Source organism: Schistocerca nitens, chromosome 2, assembly GCF_023898315.1.
Source record: "Schistocerca nitens isolate TAMUIC-IGC-003100 chromosome 2, iqSchNite1.1, whole genome shotgun sequence".
NCBI classification, from domain to species: Eukaryota; Metazoa; Arthropoda; class Insecta; order Orthoptera; family Acrididae; genus Schistocerca; species Schistocerca nitens.
Genome location: NC_064615.1, coordinates 494,329,663 through 494,357,443, shown reverse-complemented (window position 1 = coordinate 494,357,443; position 27,781 = coordinate 494,329,663). Strand labels below are relative to the sequence as shown.

Below are 27,781 nucleotides of genomic sequence, written 5' to 3'. Positions count from 1 at the left end.
TGCCTACTGAATTTTGAATGTACCAAGACAATCGCAAGACACACGAATAACTATTGTTATATTGATCTGATGTAGAAAAATATGTAATCTGAAGGGTGAACTTTACAAATATAGGTAAGGGTTTGAAAATGAATGAAAGTGTTTGAAACTAGTCACTAATAAAAATATTATATGCAACTCTGATGGAAATCCTAATTAATAAATTGCAAATATATTGAGTTGCTGACCCTGATGCTAACACAATGTTGGAATTACTTAAATTTTGCATCTGACTTTTAATAAAAGCCATTTTCAGGTCTGTAGTTTGGGGATTTATTTTCCATGTCTAATTTTACTGTTGTTTGGCATAAATGATCTACAAGTCCAAGATTTTTTTTACTGTTAAGTTTATCTCTGTCTTTGTTGCTACACAGCCTGTCCACATATGACCCATATCTCTACAAACTGTGTATATGATACTGAGATACTTCCACAGTTAGCAATACCTGCAGATCTGTCCTGACAGAACATGTGTGAGACCAGCTCAGTGTCAACTCTACCTCAGTGTCAGTATCTTGGATATCCAGCACCAGTTACAACAGACTTGCTTCAGGAGTGGATACAATGAATTTATGATAACCTCCCCAACTGAATCAGTGCAAGTGTTCAGGCCAGAGGTGAGGTAACATTATACTGATAAGTGGGCACATACTGGTAAGTTCTTTGTAAATTTCACTCAATTTTCCAATCACTGAAATAATGTTACATATCCTCTCAACCCCTGAAGTTTTAATTTTGTTTCCTCCTTCCCTACTCGGTGCCCTATTCTTTTTGTCAGTCTGTGTTTTTTTGTATATGAACAAATCTTTCAGAGGTGAAAGATTTCCAGATGAATCCTCTATATATGCCGCAGGAGTTCTCCAGCAGATAATCTATTCCTGCAATTGTCCTTGCCGAAACCTCCACTAGACCCTTTCCCACTTCTGTAGACTTACTCTCACTTTTGTTGCTCTCCTATCATTTTCCATATCACCAGTCCCCTGCTCAAACCATCCTGGTAATTATTATCTACCCTTCACCTACATGTCCTCACCAAGTGGCTCCTCCTTCAGGCAGAGGGGCTGAAGAGGAAGGAAGAAGGGTGAAGCAAAAGGACTGGAGAGGTCTACGAAAAGAGGTAGATGTTGAGAAAGTCACCCAGAACCGCAGGTCAGGGGAGACTTACCGTACGGGATGAGAAGGAAAGACTGATTGTTGGGGACTTCCTGGGTTCAGAGGATACGTAAAACTATTTCAGTGATTGGAAAATACACACACACAACACGCACGCACGCACGCACGCACGCACACAGCAGTAGCTAGTAATGTGTGTGTGTGTGTGTGTGTGTGTGTGTGTGTGTGTGTGACGATATTTGTTAATAAGCACCATATATCAATCATCACTACATCAGTGGTTGCCTTTCTCCCTGTTAGTTTATAATAGATAACAAGCTCTACACAACTGATTACAGACACACTTACCTCATGCGAAAAACTGTGAGTTTGTAATTGATGTGGTTGAAGAGAGATCCCAGCAAACCACCAATAATTCCCATAACAACAAAAATCAGTAGTTCAGTCATTTCATACGAAATATTTTCAAACTTCCCAAAATTCAGAAGACCAGAATATGTCAGTTCACCTGTAATAAAGTTTACAATTAGTAACAGCACAAGAATTTTACATTTTCTGAGTCTCTGTCATATTAAGCTGTGTCAATAAGCAAAACTTCAACAATTTTGGCATAAATATGAATTTCCAGAATAGAAGAAAAAGACTGAATTATCCATTAACAATATGGAAGGAACTATTCTCTGGCAGGAATCATCCTAACATTTGCTGTAAAATATTTATGCAAATCACAAAAAAATCTAAATCTTGACTGCTATATTTGTACCTCCCTCCTCTCATACAAATTACAGTTACTTTTTTACTTAGAATGAAACTATTGTCTGAATGAAACTACAATATGCCCCATAAGAGACACACATGTACAAAAAAGTGATAGAGGTAAGCAGTCGAGGAATCAGGACTGTCAACAGCAATGGAACCCTACATATTTGTGTATGCTTACTGTTTGGATGGAGTAAAAAAAATTGTAGAGCTGCATGTGTAATACCTTTGAAGGGGACTAATATTTTCAACTTTTTTCTCATTTCTTTGAATGGTGGAGATGTGGTGATGGTGACAGGCATGAGCAGATATGTCCAAGAGCTGAGAGACTCTCCTTTCACTTACTCCTGCCAGTCAAGTCCTACAGAAGAGGACCCACCTTTGTTGGGAGGATAATGATAGAGTAAAGAACCATTGATTTAGCAATGGGTAATTGGATAATTGTTCAAGGCATTTGAAAATTGTGCTGGAGCTACAAAATTCCTGAATGCCCAATAAGGCAATGGCAAACCACCTCCACTAGTACCTTGCCTAGACAGTGGTGCGCGTTTCCAGCATCATCTCCTACACTCCTCGGAGTATGAGACATCATCATCATCATCATCATCATCATCATCGTCATCATCATCTTGGTGTGTGCATGTGTGTGTGTGTGGGGGGGGGGGGGGGGGTTATATGTCAAGTTTGGTTTATGCTTGAAAATGTGAGCATGGTTCACTGTAATTCTTAACATTAGTATACTACAATGCAATCTCAGATTCTGTCAGAGTAATTAACAGTCTCTTATAAATGACTGATCTGACAGACACTGAAGGTATCTAAGGAGGAAGAGGGTTCACTTACTGGATAAGCCTTTTCACTTCTAAAAAGGTGCAGTTGACAAAACAAAACTGTTCGGCACATCTAAATATGCTCGGGTCCTTCAGCTGTGTACAGCTTGCACCAGTGGGAATGCAATGCACACTGGCAACAGCAGCAGCATTTCACAGTATTTGTTCCCTTCTTACTGAAATGATTTGGCTTATAGACTTTTTTTATTTTCTGTACTTCAATATAATTACCACATTTTTATACCTACACCATAACACTGTAAACTGTTTGAAATGCCAAGACATTTCTGCCTTGAATATACAAATAAGAGCAGAGCTTTACAGTTATGTTGTCGTCGGGTGCCAGTGTTTGAAGATCTGGATTTCCGTGGACACAATTAAGGTTTGTGTCATCTCAATACCATTTTATTTTTTACACTGTACTGTTGATCAGCTGCAAGAATAACATGAAGATAGCCGAGGTATGCCAAAATGTATGTTTCATCATACAAAGGTCCCAAGAGAGAGCGTCCTGGCACTTGTCCAGCATAATTGTTTCAGTGCACTGTCCCAGTGAAATGATCAAGTTCCAGCAGGACCACTCACCGGTTCACACAAGTCTAATCATTCAGCAACAGTAATCAACAGTCTGACATTTACCTGATCAAGTGCCAGACTTTATCCCATTGAAAATGGTCCAAAATGAAGTGTCCCTTGAGCTTACAGTGGTCCTGGTACTATTGTTTGATACATGGGAGGGTCTCACAAATGATGAAGCACATTTTCAGAGGCTGACCTCCTCCATGTCTCATTGGATGAGGCAGGTAACTGATGCTAGTGGTGCGTAGACCTCATAGTAGTCTCATCCATGATGTGAAACTTTCATCTCACTAATCCATTTTACGTTACAACATTTGGTAATACTGTATGTTTGTTAATTGTAAATCTTCATATCATCACTGTACTTAACATTTTATTTATTAAATTCATGCTACTTAACATGCGTAAATCTGAAAAAAATCATAAACAAACAATTTTGAATTGAAATAGAAATGGTGTTGTAATAGGCGACAGTGAGAGGAAACACTTGATATCATCCAAAATCACACAGGTAAACCCCAAAATAAGATTATTCACTTCCTTACTACCTCTCCAACATTTCCCATATTCGTTGTGCAAAATAAATGCAGTCAGAGCACACAAAAGATGGAGAGAGAGAGAGAGAGAGAGAGAGAGAGAGAGAGAGAGAGAGAGAGAGAGAGAGAGAGAGAGAAAGGGGGGGGGGGAAGGTTCAAATTCTTCAAGAATAGCATTCTGTGCACTATTTTTCTATGTTAGTCTTCACGTAAATGACCCCTGTAGAATATGTATCCATTATCATCATCTTCTTCTTCTTCTTCTTCTTCAGACTGCACATCTGAAGCTCTGTCCTCAATTAAATTTGTAGAACTGGAAGAGTGTTCTTATGTCTTGTCTTTTTCAAGAACAAAACTTCCGCTTCTGTTTCCTTTGATTCTGCTGCAGTTTTCTCCTCTTTCAATTGTTTCAAATGTTCCCTGTATGGAGACAATGTTACCTACTTAACAGATTCAAAACATGCTGATTTTACTAGATCTAGTGGCTTTTGATGTGGCTTGCTGATTTTGACAGCTGGTCATATACCATCAGGGCTTACATTTACTGCGTTGTTTGCATCTTGCATGTCAAACTCCTGGTGTATTGCAAATTCATTGAATCTAAGTAAATGCCTGTTACATAGGAAGAGTCATTTCCCGGAGGCCACTTATAACATTTTGCACTGTTATTGCTCTCAAATAGGCACTCTAAATAACCTCATAATAAAAAATGAGGTTGATACTGGACCTGAATTATTTGCCGACCTGGATTATTTGCCCACCAGGTTTCCATTTCTTTGAGATAATGTGTTTTAAATGTCTCATGAACTCCACACAAGAGGCTGTATTTTATACATGGGATGGGTCGATAAAGATGTGATGTGTGGACAGGGGTATCTCTTGCTTTCTGTGTTGCACAAATGTAATATCATGCTCATCAAGTGTTAGCACAACAAGATCACCACCAGATGGCTTCACAAAATTGTCAAACCACTTAGTAAAAATATGAGCCTGAATCCAGCAGTTAGTGTGGAAATATGAAATGACCCCCTCCCTCCAATATGAGATACTGTGTCCCAAAGTTCAGTATTGTCACTTATTAGGATACCCATGGTTGTCGCATAACAGGAACAAACCATCTTACTCTAAAATACTAACCAACCTCATAGCTACGCGGTTCAGAGAGAGAGAGAGAGAGAGAGAGAGAGAGAGAGAGAGAGAGAGAGAGAGAGAGAGAGAGAGTGGGGGGGGGGGGGGGGGAGATCACATGAAAATCAAACATTAAAGCCCTACAAGCACATACACTCCAAAAATTTTAAATTCAACACTTTTAAATGAATCAAGGATTCTGGACCTAATCCAGCACTGTAATGGTCTTATGGCTTAGACAATGCGAGAACAAAGTTCTTAGACTTGCCAACAGAACTGAGCATTTACTTTAGTCAGAGTCTAGCTTTCTCATATTAGCAAACTCTCTTGTAATACTCAAAATCATTTTCAGTAATGATAGTGTCTTTTGGGTAAGTTAAAAACAATGTCAAATCAGAACATAAATATTCATTTTCTCAAATTAATTTTTAATTGCAGTGAAACAAGAGAACTGCATCGCATCATATGGTATCTGTAGTTTCATAACCAGAGATGAACGACAAATGAGTTGTCTTTTCCCCCCAGAGCTACAGAGAAACAAGCAATAAACCATATTCTACACTTGTCCTGGCAAGTGTAGGGTCATTCAGTTTCATACCCGCTTATCTCTTTCTGATCATTATACACATCTGACCAGTGGGGTTTCAGATGCCTGAGACTGCAGGTGTGTGTGTGTGTGTGTGTGTGTGTGTGTGTGTTGCATTTGTGTGAGTGAGTTGCATTTGTATGGGTTAGCGAGTGAGTGCGCGCGCACGCATGTGTGTGTTTATTGTTGACGAAGGCCATTGGCCGAAAGCTTTAAGTGTGAATTTCTCTTCGTTGTGCCTATCTGCAACTCAGCATCTCTGCTATATGGTGAGTAGCAACTTCCCTTTTCATAATATTGTTACATTCTATCCTGGATTTTTGATTGTTTGATTTTCATCTTGAACCTTGTTATACTGATATTAAATGCATATAAGGTACTACTGCTTCAGGATTTGCAGGGGGGAGGGGGTTGGGGTGAAAGAGCAGTAGTAATACCGAATATTGGAGAGGTTTCTTTGAAGCTACTTTCTTCCTGATTTTAATGATCACTTTAAACCCCCTTTACAATGAAGAGGACAATAGCATATATGCAACAGCAAATGAGAATTCTCTCTGGTGTAAAGCTAGATGCTCATGAGTGAATAACATTCATTATATTCGGTTTGTATTTGCTTGTGTTTGCTCATGCTCTGCTGGTTGTCTGTCTTTCAGTAAACCAATCAAACACTGAAAAAGTTTGACTCTTCTCCACTTCAATGCTAGTAGTACAGAAAACTTTAGTCTGCTATCTTGCCTACTTTCATTGTCATTGTAGTCATCATCAAGTTGTGTGATGATGGATGGTCCAAAGAGAATTTAATGTAGCTGAAGAAAAAAATAGATACCATTGTGCTTCTAGGATCCAAGAGATCCATAGCACAAATGCTGAAGGAAAATAAATATGACTGGCAGAAAATGGTTGAAGCACTCAAAGGTCCTATTGGTGACACGAAAAAGACGAATTCATTTTATGCTTGCGTAAGGCGGGAAAAGAGTGAATAAGCACAGGCTTTGTAATTCCTTTTATTAAAAAAGAAAAAGCACAACTGATTTCCCCTAAAGTAAATAGCGCATATATGTGATGTCTTGTTCTTTTGGACATGTCATAAAGGGCAGCCACCATTTTCATCCAGTAGTCATTAGGAATTAAGACACACAGGAATTACAGATATTGGCTGCAAGTGAGCATTGATTGAAACCATTGGGGAAAGGTGAAAATCTGTGCTGGACTGGGATTCGAACCCCAGAATCCTGCTTACTAGGCTGATGCCCTGACCACTGAGTGATCCAGATACAGTGGTCATTGCTACTGCATGGACTACCCTAGCACACCTCTAGTCAGATGCAAATTCCCAACTTATCCATTCTCTACTAATACAGAGAATGAATATATAAGGTGAGACGGACAATGATCTCTTCAGTGCAGATGCACAACAGGCTAGAACTGTTACAGGATTGCGCAAAATGCCATGAGTAATGAGGATAATGGGTAAACGGCATTACATTAGTGGTGTGTGAATAGGTTGAGAACTTTTGTCTGACAGGAGGCGTGCTAGGATAATCCTTGCAGTTGCAGTGACCACTGTGTTGGGGTGGCTAAATGGTCAGAGCATCTGCCTAGTAAGCAGGAGGCCCAGGTTTGAATCCCAGTCCAACACAAATTTTCAACTTCCCCATTGATTTCAACCAATGCCCTCTCACAGCCAATGTCAGTAATTCCTTTGTCTTCGTGCATATATGTACCTATTACGTTGATAAAAATTAAAACTATACAAAAGACCTGACCATTCTTGTTGCCTGCATTGATGGTATCTGTAATGACATAGCTGATACATCACGGTTATGTTAGAAATTTCTGATGATAAATAAAAATGATTTACCTGAGAGTACATTAGTTGTCCTCTAAGAAATTAAATGGCAGATTTTATCAATAGCGCAAGTTACAGGTAGTATGTGTAGTTCATATATCAGCCATATTTTACTAGCATTATCTTCCTTGTGCATACTTCAATAATATTCTGGAAGTGCTTTGGATATGTCACTGCAGACATCATAAACTATCTGTTATATAGCAACTATTGAAATTTAAACAATCACCAACATAAATGCCACCAGTTACTAAAAGCCGGAGTGTAAATGCTGGTCTTTTTTCAGGTTATGTTGGTTGTCAGTAATTAATGTTGGGCTTTTAAATTCCCTCCTCAGTTGTCATGAGAAGGCAGTGAAAAGCATCAGCCTACATGTGTGGAAAGTTTTGGACTAATGCTAAGGAACATTGTAGCCACAATTCAGTGTCAAATGCACAACCTCCATGCATTTCACATTTATTACAGATTGAAGCATCTAAATTCTTTCTTTCCTATGTAGTTTTGCTTACTATGTCAAAAACAGTGTCTCACTTTGCAAAATAATCCTCTCTGAATCTCAGAGCTTTGTATCGTTGCTCTAAGTATATAGTGTTGCATCCCATGTGCTGATCATTAGCACCAAACAACAATAAAGTAGCATTCATAGGCTACGTTTGTTACCTCGTGTTCTCTTTCATTCCCTCAAGTGTAACCGCTAGCTCACAGATAAAGTAAAAGTAGTGAACATGTAAATTGTCTGCAAATGTGCATTCGCTTGTGTTTGCTTACATTTGTTGCTTTGTAAAAGGGGGCTGAACACTTGTTTTAGGAGCTGTTACATAATGACACCATACACCGAGTATTCATGGACTTACTCTGAAAATAACTTAATTATTCATCTCTAGTTCTATTACTGCAATCTGGTGCTCACTATTAATGTCAAACTAATGGGTGTATTCAACAACATTCATCAGTTTATTGCTCAGGTAAGTGCTGATATGTCTTAACTTGAAATGAGAAAGCCTTCTTGAAGACCAAGGTAGAATTGATCTTTTGTCATCATTAGAACTTGATTCCATCATATTCACAAAGTTTCATCATAATGGGATACAGCTATTTTAGTGTACATTATTATTATTATTGTTATTATTATCATCTCAGACGTTATGTCTGGTTAAAAATGGAAAGTGACACGGACCTTGATCAAGCATGACTTCCTTTTAACTGTACGGTATATGTTACAACATTTAGGAACTTTCGGGTAATTGAACAAGTATCAATAATTATAGATTTCTGTAGTTGTATATATAAGTTTGGATGTAGCTGTATTGCTTTGATATACTGGTGGATATTGTGTGGTATGACTCCTGTAGTTGATAGTATAATCGGTATAATGTCAACTTTATCCTGATGCCATATGTCCTTGACTTCCTCAGCCAGTTGGATGTATTTTTCAATTTTTTCTCCTGTTTTCTTCTGTATATTTGTTGTATTGGGTATTGATATTTCGATTAGTTGTGTTAATTTCTTCTTTTTATTGGTGAGTATGATGTCAGGTTTGTTATGTGGTGTTGTTTTATCTGTTATAATGGTTCTGTTCCAGTATAATTTGTATTCATCATTCTCCAGTACATTTTGTGGTGCATACGTGTATGTGGGAAAGTGTTGTTTTATTAGTTTATGTTGTATGGCAAGTTGTTGATGTATTATTTTTGCTACATTGCCATGTCTTCTGGCGTATTCTGTATTTGCTAGTATTTTACATCCGCTTGTGATCTACTGTTTCTATTTGTTGTTTGCAAAGTCTGCATTTATCTGTTGTGGTATTGGGATCTTTAATAATATGCTTGCTGTAATATCTGGTGTTTATTGTTTGATCCTGTATTGCAATCATGAATCCTTCCGTCTCACTGTATATATTGCCTTTTCTTAGCCATGTGTTGGATGCGTCTTGATCGATGTGTGGCTGTGTTAGATGATATGGGTGCTTGCCATGTAGTGTTTTCTTTTTCGAATTTACTTTCTTCGTATCTGTTGATGTTATGTGATCTAAAGGGTTGTAGAAGTGGTTATGAAATTGCAGTGGTGTAGCAGATGTATTTATATGAGTGATTGCTTTGTGTATTTTGCTGATTTCTGCTCGTTCTATAAAGAATTTTCTTAAATTGTCTACCTGTCCATAATGTAGTTTTTTTATGTCGATAAATCCCCTTCCTCCTTCCTTTCTGCTTAATGTGAATCTTTCTGTTGCTGAATGTATGTGATGTATTCTATATTTGTGGCATTGTGATCGTGTAAGTGTATTGAGTGCTTCTAGGTCTGTGTCACTCCATTTCACTACTCCAAATGAGTAGGTCAGTATTGGTATGGCATAAGTATTTATAGCTTTTGTCTTGTTTCTTGCTGTCAATTCTGTTTTCAGTATTTTTGTTACTCTGTCTATATTTTTCTTTTAGTTCTTCTTTAATATTTGTATTATCTATTCCCATTTTTTGTCTGTATCCTAGATATTTATAGGCATCTGTTTTTTCCATCGCTTCTATGCAGTCGCTGTGGTTATCGAATATGCAATCTTCTTGTTTAGTTTATTTTTCCCTTGACTATGCTATTTTTCTTACATTTGTCTGTTCCAAAAGCCATATTTATATCATTGCTGAATACTTCTGTTATCTTCAGTAATTTGTTGAGTTGTTTATTTGTTGCTGCCAGAAGTTTTGGATCATCCATGTATAGCAAATGTGTGATTTTGTGTTGGTACGTTCCAGTAATATTGTATCCATAATTTGTATTGTTTAGCATGTTGGATAGTGGGTTCAGAGCAAGGCAGAACCAGAAAGGACTTAATGAGTCTCCTTGGTATATTCCACGCTTAATCTGTATTGGCTGTGATGTAATATTATTTGAATTTGTTTGGATATTAAGTGTGGTTTTCCAGTTTTTCATTACTATGTTTAGGAACTGTATCACTTTTAGGATCTACTTTGTATATTTCCAATATTTGTAGTAACTGCGAGTGGGGTACACTATCAAAAGCTTTTTGGTAATCAATGTATGCGTAGTGTAGTGACCTTTGTTTAGTTTTAGCTTGATATGTCACCTCTGCATCTATTATCAGTTGCTCTTTACATCCTCGTGCTCCTTTGCAACAGCCTTTTTGTTCTTCATTTATAATTGTGTTCTGTGTTGTATGTGTCATTAATTTCTGTGTAATGACTGATGTTAATATTTTGTATATTGTTGGTAGGCATGTTATGGGGCGATATTTTGCTGGGTTTGCTGTGTCTGCTTGATCTTTAGGTTTCAAATAAGTTATTCCATGTGTAAGTGTATCAGGGAATGTGTATGGGTCTGCAATGTAACTGTTAAATAATTTATATATCTAAAAACAAAGACGGTGTGACTTACTGAACGAAAGTGCTGGCAGGTCGATAGACACACAAACAAACACAAACATACACAAAAAATTCAAGCTTTCGCAACAAACTGTTGCCTCATCAGGAAAGAGGGAAGGAGAGGGAAAGACGAAAGGACGTGGGTTTTAAGGGAGAGGATAAGGAGTCATTCCAATCCCGGGAGCGGAAAGACTTACCTTAGGGGGAAAAAAGGACGGGTATACACTCGCGCACACACACACACATATCCATCCACACATATACAGACACAAGCAGACATATTTAAAGACAAAGAGTTTGGGCAGAGATGTCAGTCGAGGTGGAAGTGCAGAGGCAAAGATGATGTTGAATGACAGGTGAGGTATGAGTGGCGGCAACTTGAAATTAGCGGAGATTGAGGCCTGGTGGGTAACGGGAAGAGAGGATATATTGAAGAGCAAGTTCCCATCTCCGGAGTTCGGATAGGTTGGTGTTGGTGGGAAGTACCCAGATAACCCGGACGGTGTAACACTGTGCCAAGATGTGCTGGCCGTGCACCAAGGCATGTTTAGCCACAGGGTGATCCTCATTACCAACAAACACTGTCTGCCTGTGTCCATTCATGCGAATGGACAGTTTGTTGCTGGTCATTCCCACATAGAATGCATCACAGTGTAGGCAGGTCAGTTGGTAAATCACATGGTTGCTTTCACACGTGGCTCTGCCTTTGATCGTGTACACCTTCCGGGTTACAGGACTGGAGTAGGTGGTGGTGGGAGGGTGCATGGGACAGGTTTTACACCGAGGGTGTGTGTGTGGGGGGGGGGGGGGGCGCGCGAGCGAGAGAGTGTATACCCGTCCTTTTTTCCCCCCTAAGGTAAGTCTTTCCGCTCCCGGGATTGGAATGACTCCTTACCCTCTCCCTTAAAACCCACATCCTTTCGTCTTCCCCTCTTTCCTGATGAGGCAACAGTTTGTTGCGAAAGCTTGAATTGTGTGTGTACGTTTGTGTGTCTATCGACCTGCCAGCGCTTTCGTTCGGTAAGTCACTTTGTCTTTGTTTTTAGATATATTTTTCCCACGTGGAATGTTTCCCTCTGTTATGTTAAATAATTTAGTTAGATGTGAATGTGTTGAGGTGAACTTCGTTAGCCAGAAATTTGCTTTTTTATCTTTTCCAGGGGCTTTCCAATTGTGCGTAGAATTAATTGTTTGGGTGACTTCATGTTGCAAAATTATCACTTCGAGCATTTGTGGTATCATCTTGTATGTGTATGTTTCTGCTTGTATCCACCGTGCATGCCTGTTATGTTGTACCGGGTTTGACCATATGTTGCTCCAGAAGTGTTCCATGTCTGTTATGTTTGGTGGATTGTCTATTTTAATGTGTGTGTTATCTATTGTCTGATAAAATTTCTTTTGGTTTGTGTTGAATGTTTGGTTTTGTTTCCTTCTATTTTCACTTTTTTTTGCATCTTCTAAGTAGTTTGGCCAATGCTTGTAATTTCTGCTTCTTTTCATCTAATTGCTCTATCGCTTCTTGTTGTGAGATTTTACCTAACCTTTTTCGTTTTTTGTCTGATATTTCATTTGTTATAAATTGTGTTAGCTGTCCGATGTCTTTTCTCAGTTTTTCTATTCTGATCTGTAGCCTGTGTTGCCATGCTGGTTTTGTGGGTTTGTTCTGTGTGTTGGTTTGTTCTGATCTCTGCCTAGTGTGTATATTTAGTGTAGTGAGTGCTCCTACATAAACCAGTAGTTGTAACTCTTCCATAGTTGTGTTTTCATGCATTTTGTTGTGTATGATTGTGTTGATAGTTGTTATTGTTGTTTCGACTTGTGGGTTATTTGGTGGTCTATGCAAGAATGGTCTAATGTCTGTATTTGTGTCTTTGTATTCTATATATGTCAGCTGAAATTTTTCTTCTATATCTAACATGTGTGTCACTTCATGTTCTATTTGTGCTTGTTCTGGTGGCTGTCTTAAGATTTCGTTTTCCTCTGATTGTTTAATTGATGCATGTTGTTCTTTGTTTGTTTGCTCTGTGATGTTTGAGTCCATTACTGTATTTTCTTTTTCTTCTGATTGCACATTATTTTGTTCCAGTATATGTTGTACTACTTGTTTGATGTTTTCTAATTCTGACTGGGGTATCCTGTTATTTTTTATTATTACACAGATCTGATCGGCTAGTCGTTGTTCTGTTAAAAATTATAATTCTGGGTATCTGATAATAAATGTTGTGGATACTTGTGATCTGTATCCAGTTGTGTTGGTTCCTAAGTTTGTTGCTTGGTAATAACAGAACAAGAGGTGTCGGTTAACTTCATCTGACCATCTCATCCTCTGTCTTTGTTTTCCTTCTAGGGCGGTTGCAGGAAGCATATCCTGCAAAACACCTCTATTTGGATTTAAATCATTTTCCAGTTGGCTAGCAGTGTCGTTACCATTGTGGGCAGGCATAGGGTTCAAGTGTCGTCCCCGACCATGACAGCGCTTGTCCGAGGCTTCATTAGTTCTGTCCTGAATCAACTAATCACACTAAAAGGGGGGGGGAGGGGGGGTTTAGCCCTATTAGTGGTTTGTTCTTTTCGTCGCCTTTTACGACTGGCAGAACATACCGGAGGCCTATTCTATTCCCGGGCCTCCACGGGATTTATTATTATTATTATTTACTTTTAATAAGCTTATGAGAGACTAATTACATTCATTCCCAGAGATTTTCACTACTATTTACCTGGGTGCCCATGATATGTACTCAACACAACATTGAGAGTAAATGCAGACACCATTGAAGCAAAAAAAATTCTCCATGTAAGACTCTGATTCCAGAAACTGCTTCCTTCCTCTAAACTGAAGAGCACACCACCTGTAAAGTATCTCAATTAGGAAATCAAATTGCGTATAGACTAGTGACATAAAATATTTCAACTTTTAAAAACTACTCAGAAACTTTATTAAAAATCAGAAAAAATAATTACCACACTTAAAAGATGAATGCTTCTTTTAAAATATTGAAGTGTGTTTCCACCAAATCAATTACAACATTGTACACTTTGCACTACTTTACTAGTTTTTGTGCTGAATTCAGTATGAATTATAGCATATTTATTATATAAGACAAATGTATTTTTGTTAGTCACAATAAATTTACACAACCTATCATGGAAATAAAACAACAATACATAAACAACATCTGATGAGAGGTGACCACACATTGTAAACAAATATACAAAGGGAAAACAAAAATACCATAGTATTCCAAATTCTGAAAATACAAAAATACACCACTGGGCAGAAGCTGCGCACTAGCGAGTCAACAGAAAAATGCAAAAGATTTATTTTGTCTCTCAGATGCTCACTGGACTACGAGGCAAACAAGGAGTTATTATAATAACATCATGATTAGTAGTAGAAGATGCTGCAGCAGGTCTGCAGATGGTGCCATTTGTGATGCAGCACACTTGATCAAGTAGCAATGATGTTCTGATGATTTGAGTAAAGGATCCATGGGTGGCGGGATGTGGATCTGTCTACAAAACTTCACATCGGTACTGTAGTTCAGCTTTGCTCAATTGCAATTAATCCATTTTAATTTCGAAGTAAACACATACATGTTATATAAAGAAATATGAATAATTTGCAAAACCAGACAGACTAACTAAAAAAAATAATTTGCTGTAACATAATAATAGGATTGTATTGAGGGTGGCTGCATAAATTTAAATCTCTAAATTAAGGACCCAGGAGAAATCAGTGATGGATCATGAACAATGAAGTTTGACGTAATCAATCATGCAAGGTACTTGTTTTACGAATTTTGTTCTGCTTTCCATTCTAAAGTACAATTTTTTTTACATAAACTGCATCAAATCTGCTAAAGTTTGCAATAATGCAATGAATTTGCTATTTACACAGTCAGAGAACAGAGGAGTTACAAGGTGCGTGCTGTAAGTCAGAATATTTTTATAATTTTCAAGCACTGATTTTGGTTTTAATATTTTTCAAATTAGTCATTGTTGTAATGAAGTTACTGACTAGCAAAGAAATAATATGAGGGTGGCATCCAAAAGTACCCAAATTTGGATTTTACATGTAAACTGTTGTAAGTACACTGAAATATCCCAAGGTGTCTCCTCATACATCCTTCTCGAATCAGTGTGTCAAGTGGCTGCGAGTTGAGTGGGTTGGTTAGTAGTTACTGCTTTTCTATGATTTGATGATTTTGCAATGGTTGGCTGAAAGAGCAGTGTGTTTGTATATATTTTGTTTTAAATTTGGAAACATCTTGTTAGACACGCTTTAGATGTAAAAGTAAAATTTTGGAGACTAAGCTTGACGTCAGACGAAGATGACTCATATAAGCATTTCCGAAATGGACAAACTTCAACTTCTGACCATTCCAGTCAGCTGTCAACTGGTAACAAACCATAAAATCTTCAGCAAAGTGGAATCTGATTTTACAAGATTGTAAGAAGGCCATCCAAGACCGTTGGAACATGTTTGGAATAAAAGTAAGGAAGTGTCGAGTTACGTATTCCATCAACAGCAAGGTCATTCAAGGTCATTGGGGCACTAGCTCTTATCACAAAACGATAGGGAAGGAAATCACCCATGGCAGTTATTCAAAGGAACCCTGGACAGGTTTGTTTGACTTTGTTGCGATGATGACAGATGCCTCACCAAATGACTCACCATGCTTTTTTTCACTGCCAGGCCTCCATAGACATTCTGCAAGCACCTATGAATATCTGCGATGCCCTGGTTTTCTGCCAAAAGAAACTCAATGACAACTCTCTGCTTCCACAATGAAATTTTCAGTCCGTAGCAGAGTGTATGTTGATATGTAACTTAGTTAGTTAACTATTTATATGTTCCAAAGATCACTTGAAGGATTCTTCTATCAAAATGATGTGGAATGAGTCAGTTTACAGAATATGTACACATGATCAGTCTTAACATTGATAAACACATTATCGTTTTGTCCTGTCTCATTCAGCCTCCGTTACAAACACCATTTTGAAGGCTATGTATAGTACCATCACCTGTCTGAACTTCATGAAACTATATGAAATGAAGTGGGAATATTCTACCACATTCCACAACAAATTCTGCATTCTTTTAACCGAAATGGGATAAACAGAGTGTTGCATTACTTACTGAACACCTCTTGTATTTTGTCAAAAGAACTGAACATGAGATGGACTGCAGCAAAGATTTAGCCACAACTGCTTCAAGTCAGAGGCAGCTTCACATGGAAGTCAGAAGGGAACTTAACTACTTCGAGGCAATATAAATTTAGTTTCAAAGGTTGTAAATGATGACAGAAGATGAACTTGGGTTTATGGCCATGGTCCCGAAACCAAGAGACATTTATAATAATGGAATAGTCCTTCACTTCAGTCAAAAAAGTTTAAGAAGCCAAAAACAACATTAACTCCTTATTGATTGAAAGAATTTGTTCCTCCTCACAAGATGGGTTGATAATGAATTCTATTGCAATACTCTACAGTGTTTGAAGAAGGACATGAGAAAAGTGCACGAAAGTGGTGAATGAACAATTTGACACTCACCGACGAAAAAGCATGAAAGTATTCAGCCTACATGATTCAGAGATTTTACTAAAAACAACATGACAGTGTTCCCACCATGACATTTATTCCCCAGCCACCACACTCGCCAGACTTAGCTGTGTGTGACTTCCTTTTTTTCCAAACTCAAAATCAAGTTGTTGGGGTGAAGAATTGATATAGTGGAGGATATTCAATCAGAATCGCAGAGATTACTAAACAACCTAAGAAAGAAAGTGTTTCAAAACACATTTAGAAAGTTGTGAAAATACTGAGGTCAATGTATCTGCTTCTAAATGGACTACTACTATGGAGGCGATGGCACAGAATAAGATCTAGGTACAACATCTTTAATTAATAGACACGACACTGCCTGTCAATAAAAATCAAGCAAATTAAGCACCCAGAAGCTGAAGAGCAAACAAAATTAATCTTCACAGAATGAGAGCACAAGTGATGTTATTCCAGCAATTACAATGAGTGAAACTTGAATACGAGAATACTAATAAGTGTGGCGTTGCACTCCCTCTGGCCTAGACATATGCACTAATTTAGTTGGAAATGACATCAAAAGCCATTGTGTCCTCTCCTTAAATATGTTGGTCCACAACTGATTTAACTGGTCCTTGATATCCCGGATACTGGCCCCGGGACACGGTTGACTTCTAAGCTGGTCCTACATGTGTAACAAGTCAAATCTGGAGATCTTTCTGGCCACAGGATACCCCAACATTACACACACAGCTCACACACATGCAGCATATGAGAATGAGCACTGTTCTGCTGAAAAATGACACTACGATAGTGTCATAAGAGAGATAACACACGAGGACATAGGTTGTCCATGACATCCTGTTGTGCTGTCAGAGAATCCTTGCTCACTGTCAGCCATGATCCGAAGTCATATCTGATGGCTTCTCACACCATGACAACAGGAGTAAGATTGCTGTACCTCTCCAAAGACCAAATGAGGTGGCACAGTGGTTAGCACACTGGAACCACATTCAGGAGGACGATGGTTCAATCCTGCGTCCAGCCATCCTGATTTAGGTTTTCCATGATTTCCCTAAATCATTTCAGGCAAATGCTGGGATGGTTCCTTTGAAGGGGCACGGACGACTTCCTTCCCCATCCTTCCCTAATCCGATGTGACTGTTGACCTCTCAGTTTGTTCTCTTCTCCCAAATCAACCCAAACACTCTCCAAAGCATTGAAAGAGTGGAACCACTCCCCAGGTCGCCATCATGCTCACTAACAATGGTCATCCGATCAGTAAATTCTTCTCGGTCAGGGCAACACTCCCAATTCAACCATTTGTGTTTTAGCGTTAAACAGATGTAATTCCATAGCCTAGCAGCTGTCAGTCAACAATCAATGTGCAGCACGGCACAGAATGTTGCAGGGAGTCATTTACTTGTCTCCAATGGCTGGCACAAAGGTGAAGTGGTTACGATGTGCTTGGTGTGATCCTTCCTTGAGGTCCTCAGACATGGTTCACCAAAACATTGACAGCAAGTAACTTGCCCTCATGCTCCCATGAAGTCCAATACCACTGCACTGTCACATACAAGAGCCCCACAAATTTGGATATAGTGTGATTTGATCACTGGCCAAATGGAGACACACAATGAAGCCCCCTTTCAAACTCTGACACAAGTTGATAACATTGACTTAGACAAGTACAAGAACACGCCGCACAGTGATAATTCAACATATGGTGCAGTTCACACCCCCTTATATACCCTTACCAGTCCTGGTAAAACACTGAAAACAAACAAAATTTTACAAACATGCCAATGGCGCATACGAGTATGCACGAGCGTGTAAGGATTGTAACAGGGAAGACTTTGGTTTATTGGGAAAATTTTTAGTAAAGTGCTATTCATCAGTACAGGGGACTGCATGTAGGACACTAGCGCAACCCATTGTTGAGTACTGTTAGTGTGTTTGGGATCTGCACCAGGTCGGATTAAAGAAAGACATCGAAGCAATTCAGACACAAGCTGCTCGATTTGTTACTGGTAGATTCGAACAACACGTGAGTATTATGGAGATGCTTCAGGAACTCAAATGAGGCTCAGTGGAGGGAGATGACATTCTTTTCGAGGAGCATTACTGAGACAATTTAGAGAACTGGAATTTGATGCTGAGTGTAGAATGATTCTACAGCCGCCAAGTACTTTACATGTAAGGACCATGAAGATAAGATTGGGGAGATTAGGGCTTGTACAGAGGCACACTGATCGTACCGTACAATGGCTTGTATGTAGATGCAGAAGAGGTTACATTAACACCTGACTGTGTCTTCTGGGTGCTTCACTTTTTTGTCCAGCAATGTATTTCACAAACTTTTGGATACAATCTTGTATATATTAAAAGGGCAATTCATATCCAAATGACAAGATTACTGCAACTTAGTATCGGCAAGTACAAGGTGTTTTGGCAAAACGGGGGGTGGGGTGGGGTGGGGTGGGGTAGGGGTGTGGGGGAGGGGGGGGGGGGGGGGAAGAAGTTAAATTACTTTTTTATTTTTTTCTGTTTTGTGCCATTAAAAGAATTGTGTGTGATTTTTCTGGGGCTTTGAACTTCGACTTTTTAACCTGATAATTACTGATTTAAAATCTGACCTGGGACCGTAAACAATTGGAGTTGGTGATGATTCATGATAAGATAAAATTAATTTGTATTCAGCAGGAAATTCTGTAGTGGAAAAAATGTTTAGAGATATATAAAGTAGAATCAAAAAGTAAACTGTTTAGTCAGACAGCAGAAACAAAGAAGAATTAAATGACAAGGTAACACAACTGAGCTGACATTGAAGAAATGGAAAAATGAGTAAAGTTGATAAACTGCTTTGGAGAATAATAATGCAGAAAATTAAATAGATACAGTAAGCGATAGAAATGACAGAGTGGCCAACATAGAATCCATTTGGATGAGGTGACCGAGGTACAATTTGGTTGGAAAGGTGAGTTGAATACAGTATCTCACGTCAGAAACGTTGATGTGTACAATATGGACACAATAAAAAAAGGGAGCAAGTAATTATGGTAAAAATTGTGTAATTATAAAGAGGAAACTATGATTAAAGTACAGAATTTTTATGAAGATGTAACATGGTTTGTTGATTTGGCAGAGAGGTTTTGTCATAAAAAGGAGATGATGATATGAAGCTGTCAGAAGTGAATGGGTTTCCAAATTGGAGGTCTGAAAGTAACTGAAAATGTGTTTTATCAGAGGAATTAGTGTGACAGATACGCTAAATTTTGCAAACAACTATATATAGAGTGGTGGAAGAAGTATATGAGTAAATTTAGTAAACAATTTAAAGATTATTGATTTAACTAAAATCTTTGCTTTTGTTGTAAAGTTTCTTAACTTTTGTAAATTTTAGCATGGCTGCCCCATACACAAGAGTCCTGTAAATATTGTCCAGATAAAACACCCACAGGCCACACGCGACTTAATTTTATACCTGGGTTAGGTCTGTTTGGAATGTAAGTCTCCCCATCTTTTCCTGTCCTCCCACAACATTTCTCTCCCCTCTCTGTTCCAGTATTTTCCTCTCTTCTTCACACGTTCCTTCACTCAAACAATCCTCTATCTGTCTTCCTCTACGTATCTTACCTCCTACTGTAATTTCACAAGCCTGTCTCAGTATCCTGACAACTCTCATTCTTTTAACTTGCTCATACCATTTTAATCTTTTCTTTTCTATGGCCTCTTGTGTGGGCTTGTCTTTTACAATTTCTCTAACATCTTGTTTCTTCTCATTCCATTCAATAAGTCCCATCCTGCTTCCGTGAAATTTTGTCTTGCACGCTTGTGCCCTTCTCACCTGCCTGTTCTTCATTTCCCAAGTTTCTGATATATATGTAAGTACTAAAACATAATATACTCGGTACAACATTTGCTTACTTTTTGGTGGTACATCCGTACTCCATATCAGGCTTCTTACACTTTGCAGGAATCCACAGGCTTGCTTTCCCTTTCATTAATCTCAATCATTCCTCCTGCTGTCTTACATTGTGCACCTAATTACTTGAAATTTCTCACTTTCTTCAGTACTTGCCCCATAAACTTTTATCTCACTTAGGCAGTGAATCGGTATCACTTAGTTCCTGTAAGATGGATGTAAATTACTTATGGGCAAATTTTAAGCAGACTGTTAATCGTGGTCTGGAGAGTTATGTGCCTAGTAAGTTGATAAAGAATGGAAAAGACCCACCATGGTTTGATAACCAAATTTGGCAGATGCTGCAGAAGCACAGGCTGTTGATCTCTAGGTTCAAAAGGGAATGCACAAATGACAACAAGTGAAGGTTAGTAGAGATTTGTGCGTTGTGTGTCAGTGAAAAGATCTCTGCACGAAGCATATTAGTACCACTGTCACACCTTATCAAAGGATCTGGCAAAGAACCCAAGAAAATTCTGGTCTTACGTAGAATTGCCAAGCGGATCTAAAGCTTTCATTCAGTCACTTATTGACCAGTCTGGTGTGGCAGTTGAAGATAGCAAAATGAAAGCCAAAGTTTTAAATTTCACATTTAAGAAATCATTCACCCAGAAGAATAGTACAAACATACCATCATTTGACCATCAGACAGACTCCCGTATGGACAACATAGTAATAAGCATACCTGGCTTAGGGAAACAACTGAAAGATTTGAAAGCAAATAAATCACCAGGTCCCGATGGAATTATAGTTCAGTTTTACAAAGAGTACTCTACGGCACCAGCCCCTTACCTAGCTTGCATTTAACATGAATCTCTCACTCAGCAAGAAGTCACAAGCAACTGAATATATAAGAAGGGTAAAGTAATGGACCCACAAAATTACAGACCTATATACCTAACTTCTGTTTGCTGCAGAGTCCCTGAACATATTCCAAGTTTGAAATAACAAACTTTCTTGAGACTGAGAAGCTTATGGGCATGAATCGGCATGGTTTTAGAAAGCATCACTCGCACAAAACTCCGCTTGTCCTTTTCACGTAATACATTGCAAACAGTGAATGAAGGGCAACACGCAGATTCCATATTTCTAGATTTCCAGGAATCATTTGACAAGGTGCCCCATTGCACGCTGTTAACGAAGGTATGAGTGTATGGAGTAAGTTCATGGACGTGAGTGGCTTGAAGACTTCTTAGCTAATAGAACCCAGTATCTTGTCCTCTATGGCCTGTTTCATCATATACAAGGGTATCATCAGCAGTGCCCTAGGGAAGTGTGATAGAACCACTGTTGTTCTCTATATAAATAAATGATTTAGCAGACAGAGAGGACAGCAATATGATGCTGTTTGCTGATGATGCCATGGTGTATGGTAATGTGAGTGAAAGTTGAAAGACACAAGACGTCTTAAACAAAATTTCCAGTTGGTGTGATGAATGGCAGCTAGCCCTAAATGTGGAAAAATGTAAGGTAATGCTGATGAGTAGGATGGTCAAACCTGTAATGTCCTGTTTGACATGGTCAAGTCATTTAAATATATGGGCATAATGCTGCAAAGCGATAGGAGGTGGAACGAGCATGTGAGAACTGTGTAGGGAGGGCGAATGGTTGGTTGGTTTGTGGGATTAAAGGGACCAGACTGCTATGGTCATCGGTCCCTTTTTCCAAATACTAAAAACACCCACAGAGAATAAAAATGAGGAACAGAATAGATCACAAACGACACAGAACAAGAGAAACTTAGACAAAGACCAGACAAGACGAACTAAAATCACACAGAGGGTGACGGTGGTTGGCCGACCATAGAAACAAAAAAGGAAAAGCCAACCACCGAGAAATGCATTAAAAAACTCAGATTAAAATCGTAGGCCAATGGCCAGAATCAACACAAGAGAACATAACAAACACTCTGAGTAAACGATAAAAACCCCCTGCCCGAATAAAACGTAAGACTAAGCCAGCCATAGCAGGGCCATCAGATAAAAGGGCAGGGAGCGTATCAGGCAGCGCAAATGTCTGCCTGACCACAGCTAAAAGGGGGCAGGCCCACAAAATGTGGGCCACTGTCAAAGCCGCCCCGCAACGACAGAGGAGGGTCCTCCCGGCGCAGTAAATAACTGTGTGTCAGCCGGGAGTGGCCAATGCGGAGCCGGCAAAGGACTACTGAGTCCCTGCGAGTGGCTCGCAGGGATGACCGCCACACAGCTGTCGTCTCCTTGACAGCACGGAGTTTATTACGCGTTGTCAGTTCGCGCCATTCATCGTCCCATAGCGCAAAAACTTTGCAGCGTAAGACTGCCCGCAAATCAGTCTCTGGGAGGCCAACGTCCAGAGGTGGCTGACTGGTGGCCTCTTTCGCCAGGCGGTCAACATGTTCATTGCCCGGGATACCGACATGACTGGGGGTCCACACAAAGACCACAGAGCGGCCGCAACGGGCAAGAGTATGCAGGGACTCATGGATAGCCATCACCAGACGAGAACGAGGGAAACACTGGTCGAGAGCTCGTAAACCGCCCAGGGAATCGCTACAGATAACGAAGGACTCACCTGAACAGGAGCGGATATACTCTAGGGCACGAAAGATGGCGACCAGCTCAGTAGTGTGAAAGCTGCAGCCATCCTACAAGGAACGTTGTTCGGAATGGTCCCCTAGAGTTAGCGCATACCCGACACGACCAGCAACCATCGAACCGTCAGTGTAAACAATGCCAGAGCCCTGATACGTGGCCAGGATGGAATAAAAGCGGCGGTGGAAGGCCTCTGGAGGGACTGAGTACTTCAGGCCCTGTGCCAAGTCGAGCCGAAGGCAAGGGCGAGGAACACACCATGGCGGTGTACGCAAAGTGGCCCGGAAAGGAGGTGGAACAGTGAAAACCCTAAGCCCGGAGAGAAGCTCTTTGACGCGGACCGCGATCGTACAACCAGACCGGGGCCGACGTTCTGGCAGATGGACGACCGATTGCGGGAACAGGAGACGATAGTTTGGATGCCCGGGCAAGCTAAAAACATGGGCAGCATAAGCGGCCATCAAACGGTAGCGCCGTAACCGCAGGGGAGGGACACCTGCCTCCACTAGTATGCTGTCCACAGGGCTGGCGTGGAAGGCACCAGTGGCAAGTCGTATCCCGCTGTTTAGTATTGGGTCCAGTACCCGCAACGCAGATGGGGAAGCGGAGCCATAAGCCAGGCTCCCATAATCCAATTGGGACTGGATTAACGCCTGGTAGAGCCGTAACAAGGTAGATCGGTCGGCGCCCCAGCTGGTGTGGCTCAAGCATCGCAGAGCATTGACATGCCGCCAACACGCCTGTTTAAGCTGCCAAATATGAGGCATCCAAGTCAACCGGGCATCAAAAAGTACATCCAAAAACCTGTGGGTCTCCACCACAGCAAGAAGTTCGCCGTCAAGATAAAGCCGCGGCGCAGGATGGACCGTTTGGCGCCGGCAGAAGTGCATAACGCGTGTCTTGGCAGCCGAAAACTGAAAACCACGCGCTACAGCCCAAGACTGCGCCATGCGGATTGCGCCCTGTAGCTGACGTTCAGCAGCCGGCAATGCCAATAGAGCTATAGTAAAGGCAGAAGTCGTCAGCATACAGGGAAGCGGAGACAGAATTTCCCACGGCCGCAGCGAGCCCGTTAATGGCTATTAAAAACAGGCAGACACTTGAAACAGAACCCTGTGGCACACCGTTCTCCTGGACGTGGGAGGAACTATATGAGGCCACGACCTGCACGCGGAAGGTACGATACGACAGAAAATTGCGGATGAAAATCGCCAGAGGACTCCGAAGACCCCATCCATGAAGCACAGAAAGGATGTGATGACGCCAAGTCGTATCGTACGCCTTCCGCATGTCGAAAAAGACAGCGACCAGGTGCTGATGGCGGGCAAAGGCAGTACGGATGGCCGACTCCAGACTCACCAGATTGTCGGTGGCGGAGCGGCCTTTACGGAACCCACCCTGAGACAGAGCCAGAAGGCCCCAAGACTCCAGTACCCAATTCAAGCACCGGCTCACCATCCGTTCAAGCAACTTGCAAAGAACGTTGGTGAGGCTAATGGGACGGTAGCTGTCCACCTCCAGAGGGTTCTTTCCAGGTTTCAAAACAGGGATAACAATGCTTTCCCGCCATTGCGACGGAAACTCCCCCTCGACCCAAAGACGGTTGTAAAGGTCGAGGAGGCGTCGCTGGCAGTCCACTGAAAGGTGTTTCAGCATCTGACAGTGGATGCCATCTGGCCCAGGAGTGGTATCAGGGCAAGCGGCTAGGGCACTGCGAAATTCCCACTCACTGAATGGAGCATTGTAAGATTCCAGGTGGTGGGTATGAAACAAAAGGCTCCGACGTTCCATCCGCTCCTTAATGGAGCGGCAGGCCAGTGGGTAATTGGAAGAAGCGGAACTAAGAGCAAAATGCTCTGCCAAGCTGTTGGCAATTTCGTCGGAGTCGGTACAAACTGCTCCATTCAGTGAGAGCGCAGGGACGCTGACAGGGGTCCGATAGCCGTAGACGCGTCGAATCTTGGCCCAGACCTGCGATGGAGTGACATGGAGGCCAATGGTGGACACACATCGCTCCCAGCACTCCTGCTTGCCTTGGCGGATAAGGAGGCGGGCTCGTGCACGCAGCCATTTGAAGGTGATAAGGTGGTCTATGGATGGATGTCGCTTGTGACGCTGTAGCGCCCGCCGACGATCTTTAATCGCTTCAGCAATCTCAGGCGACCACCAAGGCACAGTCCGCCGCCGAGGGGACCCAGAAGAACGGGGAATGGCAGATTCGTCAGCAGTAACGATGCCGGTGGTGACCGATTGAACCACCGCATCAATGTCATCATTAGAGAGAGGCTCAATAGCGGAGGGCAGTGGAGGAGAACAAGTCCCAGTCAGCCTTATTCATAGCCCCTCTGCTAGGGCACCCAGAAGAGCAACGCTGTGGTAGTGACAGAAAGATCGGAAAGTGGTCACTACCACACAGGTCGTCATGCACACTCCATTGGACAGGCGGGAAGAGGCTAGGGCTACAGATCGAAAGGTCAATGGCGGAGTATGTGCCATGCCCCACACTGAAGTGTGTGAAGGCACCATCATTTAAAATCGAGAGATCGAACTGCGACAATAAATGCTCAACAGTGGCGCCTCGATCTGTTGCCACCGACCCACCCCACCGAGGGTTATGGGCGTTGAAGTCGCCCAGTAACAAGAAAGGTGGCGGCAATTGGGCTATCAGCGCAGCCAGGACATGCTGCGAGACATCACCATCCGGTGGAAGGTAAAGACTGCAGACGGTAACAGCCTGTGGCGTCCACACCCGAACAGCGACAGCCTCTAAAGGTGTTTGGAGAAGGACAGACTCGCTGTGCAGAGTGTGAAGGACAGAGGCAGACGCCACCAGACACCCTTTCATAAGCTGCCCGGTTTTTATAATAACCCCGATAGCCACGGAGGACGGGGGTTTGCATTGCTGGAAACCAAGTTTCCTGAAGAGCAATGCAGAAGAAAGGGTGAAGGCTGATAAGTTGTCGGAGCTCAGCTAGATGGTGGAAGAAACCGCTGCAGTTCCACTGGAGGATGATATTGTCCATGGCTGAGAAAGGCGTGAAGGGACTGGGAAGGCAATTTACGCCGCTTGTTCACTCACTGCCACCGATTCAGGACCCGTGCGAGTGACATCCATGGCGTCTGAGGGATCGGCGAGATCAAGGTCCTCAGCGGACGCCAGAATCTCGACCTCATCCTCAGACGCAGAGCTCGAAGGGTGCGGTGGGGTCGGTGCCACCGCAAGTTCTTTGGCCTTAGAGGTCTTTCTCTTGGACTTCTCTCGCTGAACCTTGGGATTCACCGGCTGGGAAGGCCTCACCGATTCAGTCTCCGGGACAGAGGAGGCTCGTGAAGCCCTACGCCCGGCTGCTGGTGGGGACTTACACCACTGTCGGCCGTCATCCTTCTCGCTGGTGGAAGCCTGGGAAGGGAGGGACCCAAGGGAACCCTTACGGGCGAGAGTAGCCGAAGAAGTTAGACGCTTCTCCAGCTGAGAAGCGGGGACGGACGTCCCCTATGGGTGGGAGGATGTTGCTCCTGAGGTAGGTGGTGCAGGAGCAACCGGTTGGGTAGAGCCCCCCCACGGGCAAGGGGCAGGAGGAGTTGTACTGCTCATCGAGCTGGCTGGAAGTCTCGAAACTGATGGGGCTAGCACAGTAGTTGTAGCAGCTGCTTAAGAAGATGTCATTCTCACAGGATGGAGTCTGTCATATTTCCTTTTGGCCTCAGTATAGGTCAGCCGGTCCAGGGTCTTATATTCCATGATTTTGCACTCTTTCTGAAAGACTTTGCAGTCAGGCGAGCAAGGTGAATGATGCTCTCCACAGTTGACACAAATGGGAGGTGGGGCACATGGTGTATTGGGATGTGATGGGCGTCCGCAATCTCGACATGTGAGGCTGGAAGTGCAGCGGGAAGACATATGGCCGAACTTCCAGCACCTAAAGCACCGCATCGGGGGAGGGATATAGGGCTTGACGTCACAACGGTAGACCATCACCTTGACCTTCTCCGGTAATGTATCACCCTCGAAGGCCAAGATGAAGGCACCGGTAGCAACCTGATTGTCCTTCGGACCCTGATGAACGTGCCGGACGAAATGAACACCTCTACGCTCTAAGTTGGCGTGCAGCTCGTCATCAGACTGCAAAAGTAGGTCCCTATGGAAAATAACACCCTGGACCATATTTAAACTCTTATGTGGTGTAATGGTAACGTTAACATCCCCCAACTTGTCACAAGCAAGTAACCTGCGTGACTGGGCGGAGGATGCCGTTTGTATCAGTACTGACCCAGAGCGAATTTTGGACAAGCCCTCCACCTCCCCAAACTTGTCCCCTAAATGCTCGACGAAGAACTGAGGCTTTGTGGATAGAAAAGATTCCCCATCAGCTCTCGTGCAAACTAAGAATCGGGGCGAATAACTGTTACCTCCATCCTGAGACTTACGCTCCTCCCATGGCGTGGCCAGAGAGGGGAACGTTTTCGGATCGTACTTCTGAGCATTAAATTGAGCCCGAGAATGCTTAGAGACTGCTGGCGGCTGGCCGCCAGCGAGAGATGATGTACCACACTTCATTGCGGGTCATCCACCCTGGTGCCACCTACTCCGACCAAGGGCCCTCCCCACGGGCGCCACCCAGCCGCAGCAATAGCCACCTGGCAGGATGGCCATTGCCGGGAGTCCTGATGCCCCAAGGAGACGGGCATCTACTCCTTGGCATACGTGGGGAGTTAACGGCGCAGGAATCAGTAGAGCGATCCCTGTGTTGTCAGGGGGCTACAACCAACAGGATACATGGTGGCCCCACCACAACGGACTGGCTACCGTGCTTCAGGGGACCATCACATACGGCCGAAAAGTTTGAGACTCCTTGTAGTCGCCTCTCACGACAGGCAGGAATACCACAGGCCTATTCTAACCCCCCAACCCACAG

General features: G+C 42.0%; 1 protein-coding gene across 1 annotated transcript in view; it reads right to left on the bottom strand.

Moving 5' to 3' along the window:
• LOC126236453 (H(+)/Cl(-) exchange transporter 7) overlaps nucleotides 1-27,781 on the bottom strand; it is a 255,269-nt gene that overhangs the window by 88,461 nt on the left and 139,027 nt on the right. The window contains exons 7-8 of the mRNA XM_049945772.1: nucleotides 13,508-13,639; nucleotides 1,501-1,660 (exon numbers count right to left, since the gene is read on the bottom strand). Coding sequence (XP_049801729.1) covers nucleotides 1,501-1,660; nucleotides 13,508-13,639 — 292 coding nt within the window. The remainder of the gene's footprint in view (nucleotides 1-1,500; nucleotides 1,661-13,507; nucleotides 13,640-27,781) is intronic.